This window comes from Callorhinchus milii, unplaced genomic scaffold (assembly GCF_018977255.1).
Source record: "Callorhinchus milii isolate IMCB2004 unplaced genomic scaffold, IMCB_Cmil_1.0 Scaffold3, whole genome shotgun sequence".
Lineage (NCBI taxonomy): Eukaryota > Metazoa > Chordata > Chondrichthyes > Chimaeriformes > Callorhinchidae > Callorhinchus > Callorhinchus milii.
Window position 1 is genome coordinate 87,924,931 of NW_024704744.1, and position 12,777 is coordinate 87,937,707.

Here is a 12,777-nt window from a genome sequence, read left to right on the forward strand (position 1 = left end):
CGATTATCCTAGACATCAGACTATGAGTGATGATATTTTAGGGAGAGACTAACAGTGCAACAGAACTGTTAATTCATTGATGATAATTCAATTCCTTCTATTCTGTGACTCCTTAAGATTTTCCCTGGTGATACCATTATCCTCATGGTTTAAACAAAATTATTTTTAAATATCAACAGAAATACAAGAAAGTATATTACTTTCTTAGATCTTCGATCTGTTGATTTGTTTATGCGTATTCTTAAGGTTTCCCATTAATATTGAGATGGCTAACTAACAACTGGATTGCCACTTCCACAGCTGAGCTATCTTGTCAGTAATGTACTTAGCTCAGAGGTCAACTTTTCCTGGTGGATCCTACATCCAAAATGAACTGTTGAGGACCACTACTCTAATTATGTACATCTAGGCCATCACTCCATTCCTGAACCATTAGTTTGAGTGACGCGTCAACTGATTTGCTGTAATGTTATGTCAGTGATTAGATAGCAGGTTGTTGTGATTGAGACATTGCAACAGATTCTCATTTACTGTGGTTCCGCAAACTTTGACACAAATGAAACCGTATTTGACTTTAGTGATAGGACTCTGGCCTTGATCCCTTTTTGTAGATATGGAAAATGTTGCTTCTTTCGACTCAGATGAAACGTGGTCTGTCGACAGCAATCGTTGAAAGAGATAAGCGTAAAAGAAGTTAGCTTCTCAAATAAGCCTTAAGAACTTGGGTATCAGGCAATAGTATTTTAGGATTAAGCTTTTGCAAGAGATATAAGCTTTCTCATACTATGATTTAATTCACCTGTTTAGGCTGCTGCTCTTCAGTTGAACTCTTGGATTTCACATGATGTTTCTGTAAATTTGACTAATAAATCAATTATCCACAAAGGTGATGCGCATGACTCCATCCTTCTGAAGCGGTACCAGAATGAGTTGAGCTAAATGTTGCAAATGCTACAATCCTTTTTATCTGATAATTTTGCAGTTCAAAGTTAATCTCAGGCTCATATTTTTGGTGAGCTGATGTCAATGTTTTTTTCATGCGGGGACTTTGTATGGAGAGAGGCTTCCCTGACCTTTTGCTTCACTGATCTTCACCACCTGCTAAAGCATTTCCACAGTTAGCGAATACTCAGCATTTCTTTCATTTCACTACAGCTGTGAGCCAAGGTCTGTGTGTGCATAGCTACTTGGCTAAAGGAATAAATTGATCTGAGCCCAAATGATGTCCGGATTTTTCGACTTGAAGCTGGGATCCCAGTCTCAGTTGCAACTTGCTGTTTGCCTCTTTCCAAATGTTGAAATTAAATATCCAAACTTGCCTTTGGCTGTTTTAAAAATACCAATAAAAGGCTATTCGCATGTAGAGCAAGTGATCGTCAGGCTGTGCCAACTGCTACTTGTTAAGTACTTTGAAATAATTGGCAGTTTGTTAAAAGCAGACCAGTAGATGTTACCACTTGGCAAATAAAACATCTCTCGATGAAATTAGTGGCAACTCTGAAAGGAGGGAAGCATGGTCACGATGAGAGTTTTTTTTGTATCTTAGAGTTTAAGTTGCCGATCATGAGAATCGTAAAGGTGCTTCCACACTTTAGCTGCAGTATAATTGTCGAACCACCTTTGGAAATATTAACACAATGTAATTGATGTTTGTGCCATGGTGCTCTCAAAATAGATCATCGTCTGGATGGATATGACTCAGTGGGTTGGAAAATACAGTATGTGATCCCTGTTGATGATAATCATCACACGGTGGGATATTTCACTCCTGGAAATGTCCCAGTTAATGATTACCTTAGCTGAGCCCTTCCCATCCCACATTTCATTCAAATGGACGTTGCACCGGCACTTCAGCTAGCCTTGATGTCTTTGAACTTGATGCCACATGCCACTTGGATCTCTGCATTGTTTGTTGAAATGCTGGCTTTAACTCAGTTTTAAAGTTTTTCATTTTGTGTGAGATATCGAACTGTTCACTCACAGTATTGTACACAAATAACTAAACCATGTGATTTAAAGGTAATTCTTCCAATATCATAAACAAAGTGATCTTTCTGCCAAAAAGAATAATTGCAAAGCATTTCTTTAAGTGTGGTTTAAGTTTTAAACATGCTGTTGAAAATGCAGACTAGATAGTTACAACATATGCAGCGGAATTTGGCTTTTTTATCATTTATTTATAATGATCAAAATATAACCTTCAAAACCCAAACTGATATGCATCCATGTATTTGCATTCGGTTATAATAATTGGAGTGCTCAATCATTTGTCATCCACCTCAGCCTCTGTCTCTGCTGTCATCTGTCATTTAGCCTCCGACTTTGCTGTCGTGTCATCTAGCATTCAGCTTCCGGTTGTAGTGATCAAGCTTAGATCTGCTCAAATTGATTACTGCAACCAAAATCCAAATAAAAATGGGATATAAAACGCCTTAAGATTGTGTACAGTGTTAGCTGCAAAAGGTTTATATGTTATATTTTTGAAAATTACATTGGTCTGCCTTTTAAAAGCCCCGATTTGCCTATCTTTTAGCTGCATATTACACAAAACTTTTCAAACATAACTGAGAAACAGCTTGTTGCTGAAATGAGAAGACTCTAGGTTTGCTATTCTGGAAGTGTAAGGTCAGATAGGCCAAAAGACCTTCCTCATCAGAAATACCTGTGATGTTGTGAAAACCCCTATTTAATATGAATGTACCATTGAATACAACAATATTTTAATACGCCACATACAATGTGATGTTCAGTCAATTATAATAAAATGTACAGACTTTTGTAAATGACGAGGGGTAAATAAGCATACATCTAGACACAAGGGATTTATTTTTCTCCTTTGAGGTTTCCTGTTTCCCAGTTCGCTTTTTAGCAGGTAATAATTTTGATTTTTTGATTGTGATTTTGAACATTGCTTGATGTTAAAATATATATTATTTCATTCTCACCTTGACTGGTAATCAAAGTGGTAGTCCTTCCTTAGAAAGACAAATGGTTCATTTATGCTGATGGAACAAGGCTGCCTTTCAGGCTGTCATTGATTTTAAATTAAAAAGTAACTGCTGTGTTCTACATGAAGAGTGACAACAATAACAAACTAGTCCTTACTTAGTGCTATTTGTTGCAAGTATAGCATGTCATTCTGTGAGAAAATAAAAGATGCCTGAGTACCTTAATCTTGGTGATCAATAGTGTAGATATCTCAATGCAGCATAACAGATAATCAATTCTTTGCAAAATTACTCAAGTAAAACTCACTTCTAGACCTGTACCTCGGGCACTCATAGGGTCTTCAGGTTCAATTGGAGGTCTATCTAAAAGATTCATTTCAGTTTTTGTCCGTTTGTGCCTTAATGAATGCAATGCTGACAGTGAAGTATTAGTAGCCAATTGAAATCTCAGCGACTGTATTGTAATCCCTATAGATAATTAATCTCCACCATTTGCCTGTCAAGGCAGCACCGTTTGATTTTATGTGGAGCTGGAAAGATTGCCAGTTTTGAAAATTAAAAAGCATTCCTTTTATATTATTCATTCTGGTAACAATTTATGATGCAGAGTCTGGCCGCTGAGCAGTTGTCAAAAAGCATAATTATGTTTTGATATAAACAAGATTGGTGGCTTTATTATGCAGCTACATCTTCATTGTGGGTGTTTTGATTCAGGGTTAGATCATACAGGCTTTGTGCATGTAGGGGAGACAGATGCTAGTGTTTTCTCCAAGTTAATAATTTTCTTTGATAATTACTTGCAGACAAACAAATGTTCATTTAGGATCACTGTGCACGGGAGATATCAAACGGAGAAGAAAAGCAGCACCTCCCCCTGGACCTTCAGCAGCAGGTACTGTACAAACTCAGAATAAAAATCAGCATGTTCAAACTTGCTAGGGACGAATAAATAATAGAGCCATTTATGGTCACTGTTTTGTACCAATAATTCACTCCTGGGAAATATCTTCCTCCTGCTTGTGTTAACAACAACAACAAGATTTCATTTATAGAGCGCCTTTCACGTCGGGAGGACGTCCCAAGGCGCTGGACAGTTGGGTCGGGACCCGAGCAGGGGCGAAATGGTCAGGGTGAGGGGAGGGAAGGGAGGGAGCGAGGAGGGGGGAAAATGGTCAGGGTGAGGGGAGGGAAGGGAGGGAGCGAGGAGGGGGTAGAGAGTCGAGAGGGGAGCTGAAGGCACGGTCAAAGAGAAAGGTCTTGAGACCGGCCTTGAAGGAGGAAAGGGAGGAGGCAAGGCGAAGGCACTGGGGGATGGAGTTCCAGAGCCTAGGGGCTGAGAGGCCGATGGTAGGGCGGTTAGGGCGGGGAATGTGGAACAGAAGAGGAACGGAGGGTACGGGCAGGTAAGTAGGGGGATAGTAGGTCGGAGAGGTAGGAGGGAGCAAGGCCGTGAATGGACTTGTAGGTGAGGATGAGGATCTTGAATTCGAACTTTCATTTGAAGACTTTGCAGCACCACAGAAAGGGAACATCAATCACTGAGCTGATTTTACTACTAAAGACATAATTTTGGTGCCATTAGAATATTTTTCGTTATTTTCTGCCTTTCTCCCCCCTTTACCTCTTCAATATTCATCCTCTGCAAAAGTTCAGAGGCATTATCAAAGTCTCTATGTTAATGATATAAAGTGGACCTGATGCTTGCTTTTTTTCAAGTTAGGAACCCCAGCTAAAAATAAAATAAATCCTAAATATGTCCATACCAAAACTTAAACTTCTGTGTTATAGGAGTATGAAATAAGCATCATAACCACTGACTGGAAATCCAATGACAACTTGAAATGACAATTGGCTATCAAAAAATTGTTGCAGTAACAAAGATGATAATTATATTCCACCTAGTACATCAATAAATTGTTGGAATTAATGATACTATGACATCAGCTTTAGGCACTGAATATTTTTACTTTTTCATCAATTTGTCAACATGAATTGCTCAGGCTTTCTCCTCCTCTTCTACCGCCCACCCCCACTCCCACATGTATGTGTGTGTATATATATATATATGTGTGTGTGTGTTTAGTATTTTTGTGTGGGGTGGGGGGTAGTTTAAAAAAAATTGACCCTGTACTTTTTCTCCCTGTACTAAAGAAAAAGAGCTTCCCTTGTCAATTTCATCTTTTTAAATATTTTGTACCAACCCATTCATTAGCGGCACAGAGGTGAGACTCGCAGTCAAGTCTCTCCTTCAAATGCTTGCGTATTTCAATAAACGTATTGCAGCTAAGAGTCTTTGAACCTATAGTATTGCGAAAAAAACTTGAACCCTTGTTAATGATCAGCCATTTAAAAAAAAGCACTTGATTCATGCTATTTATTTCACTGCTCCTATTCAGTGCATTTCCTCATTTGTATTGAAAGAAATAAAATTAATATTGATATACCCAAATATTGATTTCTGAATTTACAGCTAGTTCTCAGCCTTGAATCAAAGTCAGGCACCATTGTTTGGTATTGCTAGTTCAGATAATGAATAGCACTATTTGCTCTTGTAGCCCTAATAAATGATTTAAAAAGATTTTATGCAGTTTGAGTTGTTTGGTGTGTGAAATCACCCAATCGGATTGGCTGTTGTTTAGCAAGGTACTGCATTAAATCACTGAATGGACCATTGAAAGAAAGTATTTTGTTTGAATATTACTTATAAAAGCATTAAATCTGCAGCAAAAAAAAATCAGTTTAAAATAAACTAATATTAAAAAAATGAAAAAATACATTGAGAGATAGTCGGTATCAAACCAATTATGATACTGAAATGCACAATTCATTTTAAAGTCATCATGCAGTTTTAATACAGTGTTTTATAATGTACACTATTTTCTTTGCTCGTGTCACTTAAAGTAGTTGATTCAATTAGGTAGACAAGACACAAAATGCTGATTAGATGTGCAAAATTCAATTTTATCCCTATCTGGATGACAAAAAAGGAACTTTTTGTATCCGTGAAATATAGAAAATATTTTCCTCTGGCTAATGCACCATATATGGCTACTTATCCAACATCAATTCAACCACTTTAGGTTCCAGATTACTAAACAAACTGCCAATTAGGCCTGCAGTCAGTTGGATAGATTAGTGGCTGTAGAGGCTGATACAAGATTTTCATCTCTTGAACCAATTACACAAGTGAATTACTATCCACTGTAATGCTTGGAAGATTTGAGTGGAAAAGAAGGCTAATTCGTGACAGCCCTAACTGAGGTACAAGATGGGTTGGCAGGTCTTGTTCTATAGTATTGCCCAGCAAATGCTGATCCTTCGAGAAAGGATTTGAAAGAATTAGTGCCACAAAGACGACTGCCAGCGAGGAAATAATCTTGTTTATTTAACCCGTAAGCACAGATATGCAGGGTCCAAATTTCCAGTGATTTAGTACTCTCTGAAGGAGCTCAGAGAGTAGGTGGGACTGACAATAGAATCCTCCTTACTCTATGGACAGTTCAGCCAAAGGAGAAATTGCAAGAAAGACCTGCCCCATCAAAAGATTTCATCCATCTTTGTGTTGCATTTCTTTATTGTGTCACTCCTCCTAATGTCATCTTGGTTCCTTTCCTCCCAACACCTGAATTCATTGTATTTGCATTTCTTCTACAACACAGGAAAACATTTGTCTTGGGCAGCTCAGCCTGTGATCTTACACTAGTTTATTTGAGCTTGTTTAAAGTTCTGACTAGCTTGTTGTTTTATATCTGCCAGCTCTAATCAACTAGAATCAATGCTTTCATTTGTCTCATGACTTGTATCAGAGGTTCCGTAGAAGGTCAAAAGAAATGAGACTCTAATGCCTTGGATAGCTGAAGTGACACCTCACTTCATGCAATAGTACATTGTAGAAAAGCACCAAGCATCCATTTTTCTTTTTATCACAATTGTCTTTGGTGATGGTTCCATGTATCTTCATTCACAATTTGAAATTGCATTGATTAGCACCTTGTCAGAAGAATGCTCCTTTCTCTGACCTAGGAACTATGGTTACCCTAACCTTTGGTCATGATTTTAAGCAGGTCCATAAATTATTAAGATCAGTTGATATACTCGGTTATCCAGCAGTAAAAAGAAAATCCTATGAAACTGAAAGGCCTATTGTTTGTGAATGCTACCCTTAAAAGGTGTTCAATTCTCTGCTGTTCTGACTTTCACTTTTTGGTCCTGTTTGCTATTGTGGTCCCGTGCTCTTCATGTTTTCATCTACAGCGAACTCTGGGTAACTCGTCATTCCAAGGGAAAAGAGCCCAGCGATGAGTTATCCAAAGTGGAATCCCAGGCTGTTTTGGGCGCGGTGACTGGTACTGATGCACGATGAAGGTTGGGCACGCAAGCTCAGATGCATCGCAGAGGCTTTTGGTCTACTGAAGGGCCATGCCGTGGCCTCCCGCCCCTACCCTTTAACATGCAACTGAGCAGGTGCACCCATCCTCAGTACCACTCACAAGATAGGGCGGGAGGCCTCCGCGATGCAAGACAGACATCTTATAAGACAAGTTATCCCATCAATTTTACATTGTAAGAATTTCTGGAATGCGACTCGATACCTGATAAGCAGTGTGACAAGTAAAGTGGAGTTCTTTGTTATTACTTTGTATGGGATGTAGCCGGGTTATTGACAACATGTTGACTTACGTGGTCGTGACAAGTTCAGCCAAGGTTGAGTTATCAGGAGTTTTCTATACTTCTGATTTCTAGGACCTCGTATTTCATATTTTCACCTCTTCAAATCTTGTCTAGCCTTTAGCTGCCAATGTTTCACTAGAATTTCAAGCTTTCTTACTGTCATACCATTGTTCTACTTTTACATCGTCTCCAACATTTACTAATCTGGAGATGAGCCATTTATGGATGCCATTAATATTTTATTTTTTTCCTGATGGCTTGATTTTCTTGTTCCGGTATTGCTGTCCTCTATCCAATGGAGAGGCCTTTCAACCCACCCATTCTCGTTCTGATGAAAGGTCACACCCAAAATGTTAACTTGTCCTTCTCTTTTCAGATACTGATTCACCTGCTGATCATTTGCAGCATTTTATTTTTGCATTGCAGCGTTTTCCTTTGCAGTTTTCTAGTATTTAGTTTATCTTTTTATCAAAACCATTAAAATACTTTCTGTGTGATACAACAGTGTATAATAACTGTTTCATGTGTGCATTAAGCTGTTAGTACATTAGAGAGTGATTAAGCAGATGTGTAGCTTCTGCCAGCTGTAGACCTATGATCTGGTATTCAGTTTCCAGTCAGATGGAGAGGAAATGAATTCTGGTAGTCTGTGTAATGTAGGTGAAGTGCTGTGTTGTAGGGATATTTATAAATAAAGATTGGCTAGATTGATTTAATTTTGAGCAACTAATAGCCATCCAGAAAAAAATTATAAAATGTAAATTAAATTGCTTTTCATTCGTAAATTGTTTTAAATATTTTTAAAATGCTAACATTTTAGTTTCCATCAATTTGTAAATTGGATTGATTGGAAGCATTAAAACATTTATAATTATTCCTTAAAAAGATTGTTTTTCAGCAGTTCATTTATATTAAACCTAGTTTTATTTATTAAGAAGATAAATTAATGTGTTGATGGCAAGGAAAGTAACGTGTTGACAGGAGGAATCAAGTAAAAACAACATTGTTGGATTGCCTGGATTCACAGCTTCACTCTGTGCTCAGGTCCTCCCATGGCCTGGCAGCTCTGAAGTAGCTACTCCTGACAGATGCAACAATTCTCGCTCTGACTTTCTTCTCCGTCCAATCTGCCCCCATCACCACCACCCACCCACTCAGTGGGTTTGTGCTTGACCATAGCAATGCAGATGAAATTGAGAAGTCAACAGAGTGGGGGTGGTGAATTGGCAGTGAGCTCTTTCCCTCTGGTGTAAAGCTGTGTTGAACTTTTGAAAACCTTACCACACATTCTGTGAACCCGAGGGACATCACTGAGGTCAGCACTGATGAGACGGACCATCAGATAAATTAAGAGAATTAAAGAACTAAAGATTTTGAACTCTTAATTGGGATTATCCTGCTCTTTTTCACGTGGCTTTGCTGATTAAACCTGTGTGTCCTTTTTAATCTAAGCATTTATAGGTGAAAACGCCCACCCCATCCCAGATTCCAACATCGGTAGTCGGATGATGCAAAGCATGGGTTGGATTCCTGGCACTGGCCTTGGACCAGACGGCAAAGGGATTGCAGAGCCCATTAGAGCATTACAGAGACCAAAAGGGGTCGGACTTGGCTTCAGCTGACAGACAGGTAATCAACCCAACAGAAACCACTCCCAACAGCCTCAGCTCAGAATCGTGTGAAGACATTGGAATATGTGGCAAGGAAAATAACATTGTTATAAAAAAAGACCCTTAATTGTTTTAAATTCAACACACATGCTTATTTTAGAATAGGTGTCAGAGCTGATTTACTGTCTTAATTGTTATGAAGGTTTTTTGATAGCAGGAAATGAATTTGATTACTGTACACTGATGCACAAGTCCAAAGGTCTTTGGGGACAATAATTCCATTCCATCCAAAGTTGTGTCTGCAAGCTGACTGAGGCTGTGGATGTGAATTTATTATGAAATATGGCAGTAGTATGAATCTTCTGCTGTCCGGTGTATGAATATCTCTGTATGATTTGCAAGTTGTCATCCTGTTCCAACTGCTGTGCTTCTATTAAAAAAGTTGCTGATAATGTGGTGCTGAAAAGTGGTAACATTATTCCAATGAAGAACCAAGACAATGTCCAACTGTCCTACGAAGTTGCAAAACATTTTTTTAGTGATTGGAAACTCAAATCACTTTTGTTGCTATTGCCATGTATTTATTTCAAATTCGACATTGTCATTTTATTCGCAGAGAAATAAAACAATATTTCAGGAAAAATACCAAACAAAACTGTACATTGTCCTGGTCTTTGTCATGAAAGGAATGGTTATTTATTGCATGGAATAAATCAAATGTTGTTAAATGGGTCCCATAGTGCTAAATATACACAAATTCATTTAGATTTGTAGGTTATTCTGTAGTGCCATTTTTTTCACGTGTGAGGACAACATGATGCTTTCAAACTTCAGTAAAGAGCCGTTGGCACGGTGCTATATTCAACCATCCAATAATCATTGCTGTGGTTGTGATGTGTCCTGATAAAAGGAGCAGGGAACTGAATGTGAAGCTGAGTGCTTTCATGAGCCTGAGGTACTGTGTTCCAGCATAAAACCCACACTGGATCATTTATTGTAACTAATAGCAAACAGAACCGGCTTAAAATTTTTCTTAGAATCCAAGATGGTATGATCCTGCTATGATTGGTACCACACATTTCAGGAATGTGACATTTTAGTGTGCATCTCTCAACTAATTGAATTGCTCAGTTCTGCTAATCTATCCATTGAAGAGTATTACAGATTGTTGCAAAACATCGGATTTCATGTCCGAAACAGCACTTAAATATTTTTTAAAATAAACAAATGGTTACAAATATCTTACCTACAGGAGGTCTTTCATATATTGTAATTAAAGTCATTTCTGTTGGACAATAGATACCAGAGTCCTAAACATATCTGTAGATGGGTGATTACATGGCAGCTATGGTGGCCTATTTGCCTGAAAGTTACTGTTCCATTTAATTTCAGCTTCAAATGTGTATTCTATCGTAAAACTCCAACATGCTGCTAATAGCAAGGAATATATCATAGTTAACGATTTTTGGTGACAAGTCAATATGGCAGAATTGTGTAAAATGTTTGATGGTTAAAAAGATTTACAATGGTAAGATAAATAAAATATGGGCAAAAAAAGTTTATGTAGAAATAGTACAGGTAATATAGATATCTTGAACTCAAGTACAGTATTTAGTTGTGCTTTACTTAATACAATCATTATTCTCTGTATTACAAAATGATTTTTTAAAATTTAGCAAGTAAAAGGCAATTAATATAGTATTTAGCAGAACCAGCTCAACATGGTGGCAAAAATTTGAAATGATATACCTGCTTGTTTAATGGATTTGACATTACTTTGACTTTTAATGTCAATTTTATTTAGCAGACAGTTACTATTATTATCAATGATTTGATACCCTCGAAACTTATAGCAGGTGTGGGTATCAAAATCAGTTAGTGGGCCAGTGGCTGATTATCTCCCTTTGAACAGAGCAAGGTTTCATTGTAATGCAGTTTGAAAGCTGACTTATCTGTTACATGACACAACATGGTACTTGAGAACAGAGCAGCAGTGCCTGTGTCAAGTGCCTTAATTGGGTAATTCTACTTCATGACGTATTTTAAAACAACTCGAGCCACAGGGTTACAGGGCTAAAACGTGTGGTACCACACTCCTGCATGAAAGAAATGGAAAATCAGACCTTTTTTTTAAGTTTGCATGTCACAATTGTAGATGTACTGTTTTTGCTGCAGAGACAGTAAATGTTGCTCCCCATGAGGAATATGGGAATACATGACTTAACAATTCTTATGGGAAAAAAAACAAGATATATTTAAGATATTGAACTGTTATTTTATGCAATAGATCTAAATGGATAGGAACTGCTTTGAACCAAGTTTATTTGTAACATGCATATAACCATTATGAGAGGAAGCATTGAGCCTTGGAAGCAATTTAGTGATAAGAGTATAGCTTATGTAGGTTAAACTGTACAATTAAAAGTTCCTTTGGGTTTGTTCGTATGAAGCATGGCTTGAATGAGACAGACTAGCAGATATTTATCAAATTACCATTTATATAGTGAAATATAGAAATCAAGCAACTTTGCATTTAATCTGTTGGTCAGCTAATTCCAAGGTTTTTAACAATCAAAATTGGGAATTAAAATCTAGCTTTTTTCTGTCTAGAAATGTTTCTACAATTTTCAATAACAGTAAAGTGGAGTATCACAGTGGGATCTAGACTGATTTATCCTTTATAGCTTGTGTATCTTGTGCCTGTACTTGAATTTAATGTGCATGATGTGAAATGTCTCGTATGCCTATTCCATACTGGCAGGTAAACTTGCAAATTTGTCATGTATTGTGTCGCCATGTTTAGCAGTGTTGAGAATCAGTATTATTTCTCTGTACAAATTCTTTCTGAGAGAATTCAATTGTTCTTGGACTTAAACTGTTTTTATAGAAGTTCCAACGTTTTTAACTCTGCATAACTGACCCTTAAGATGAACCTTATCAGACCTTTTGCAAGTAGGTAAATAAATGAGCACCACGACCAATTGTTTGTGATTATTGCTGTTCATAAATCAGCCCTCACATACTTTATACTCAGCATGACATACATTTTAGTATCTAAATTTAATGCGTCTTTCATCAGATTTATGGGAATTGTATTTGACAGAATTTGAACCATTCCTGCAATGGGGCAGTGTGGTATCGTTTCCCGTAAACTTGCCTCATACAGTTTCATGCCCATGATTTCTCACAATGTGAGAATATCAGTCTCAGCCACATTTACATCCACTGGAGTTTAAGGCCATATTTATTATGTTGGAACATGAGAAATGCCCACATTTGCATCAGGTGTTGGGTTACAGGGTTATAACACAGAATGTCCCATTTGACAGATTTCATCAATTTTTTTTATTTCAAAAGCATATAAATCAATCAATCTGACTGGCCATTCTCAGCAAGCTATTTGAGACCAATACTTCAACATTTAAAGAATATTATTATTTTCTTGCTATTAACTGTTTTCAATTCCATCAGCAAGCACAGCTGATGGCACTTGCCTGCAGTGTAAGCTACGTGCAAGAAGTGCACGTGCCCAGTGCAAGTGATGTTAA

At 37.5% G+C, this 12,777-nt stretch overlaps 1 protein-coding gene across 6 annotated transcripts in view; it reads left to right on the forward strand.

Annotated features, from left to right (window-relative positions):
• gpatch2 (G patch domain containing 2) overlaps nucleotides 1-12,210 on the forward strand; it is a 119,341-nt gene extending 107,131 nt beyond the window's left edge. For 5 of the 6 annotated variants that reach the window (XM_007904509.2, XM_042332990.1, XM_007904508.2 and 2 more), the window contains 2 exons: nucleotides 3,752-3,840; nucleotides 9,072-12,210. In XM_007904509.2, coding sequence (XP_007902700.1) covers nucleotides 3,752-3,840; nucleotides 9,072-9,241 — 259 coding nt within the window. In that variant the 3' untranslated portion in view covers nucleotides 9,242-12,210. The remainder of the gene's footprint in view (nucleotides 1-3,751; nucleotides 3,841-9,071) is intronic. The other variant, XM_007904512.2, reaches the window with a different exon arrangement.
• The last annotated feature ends 567 nt before the right edge of the window (nucleotides 12,211-12,777 follow it).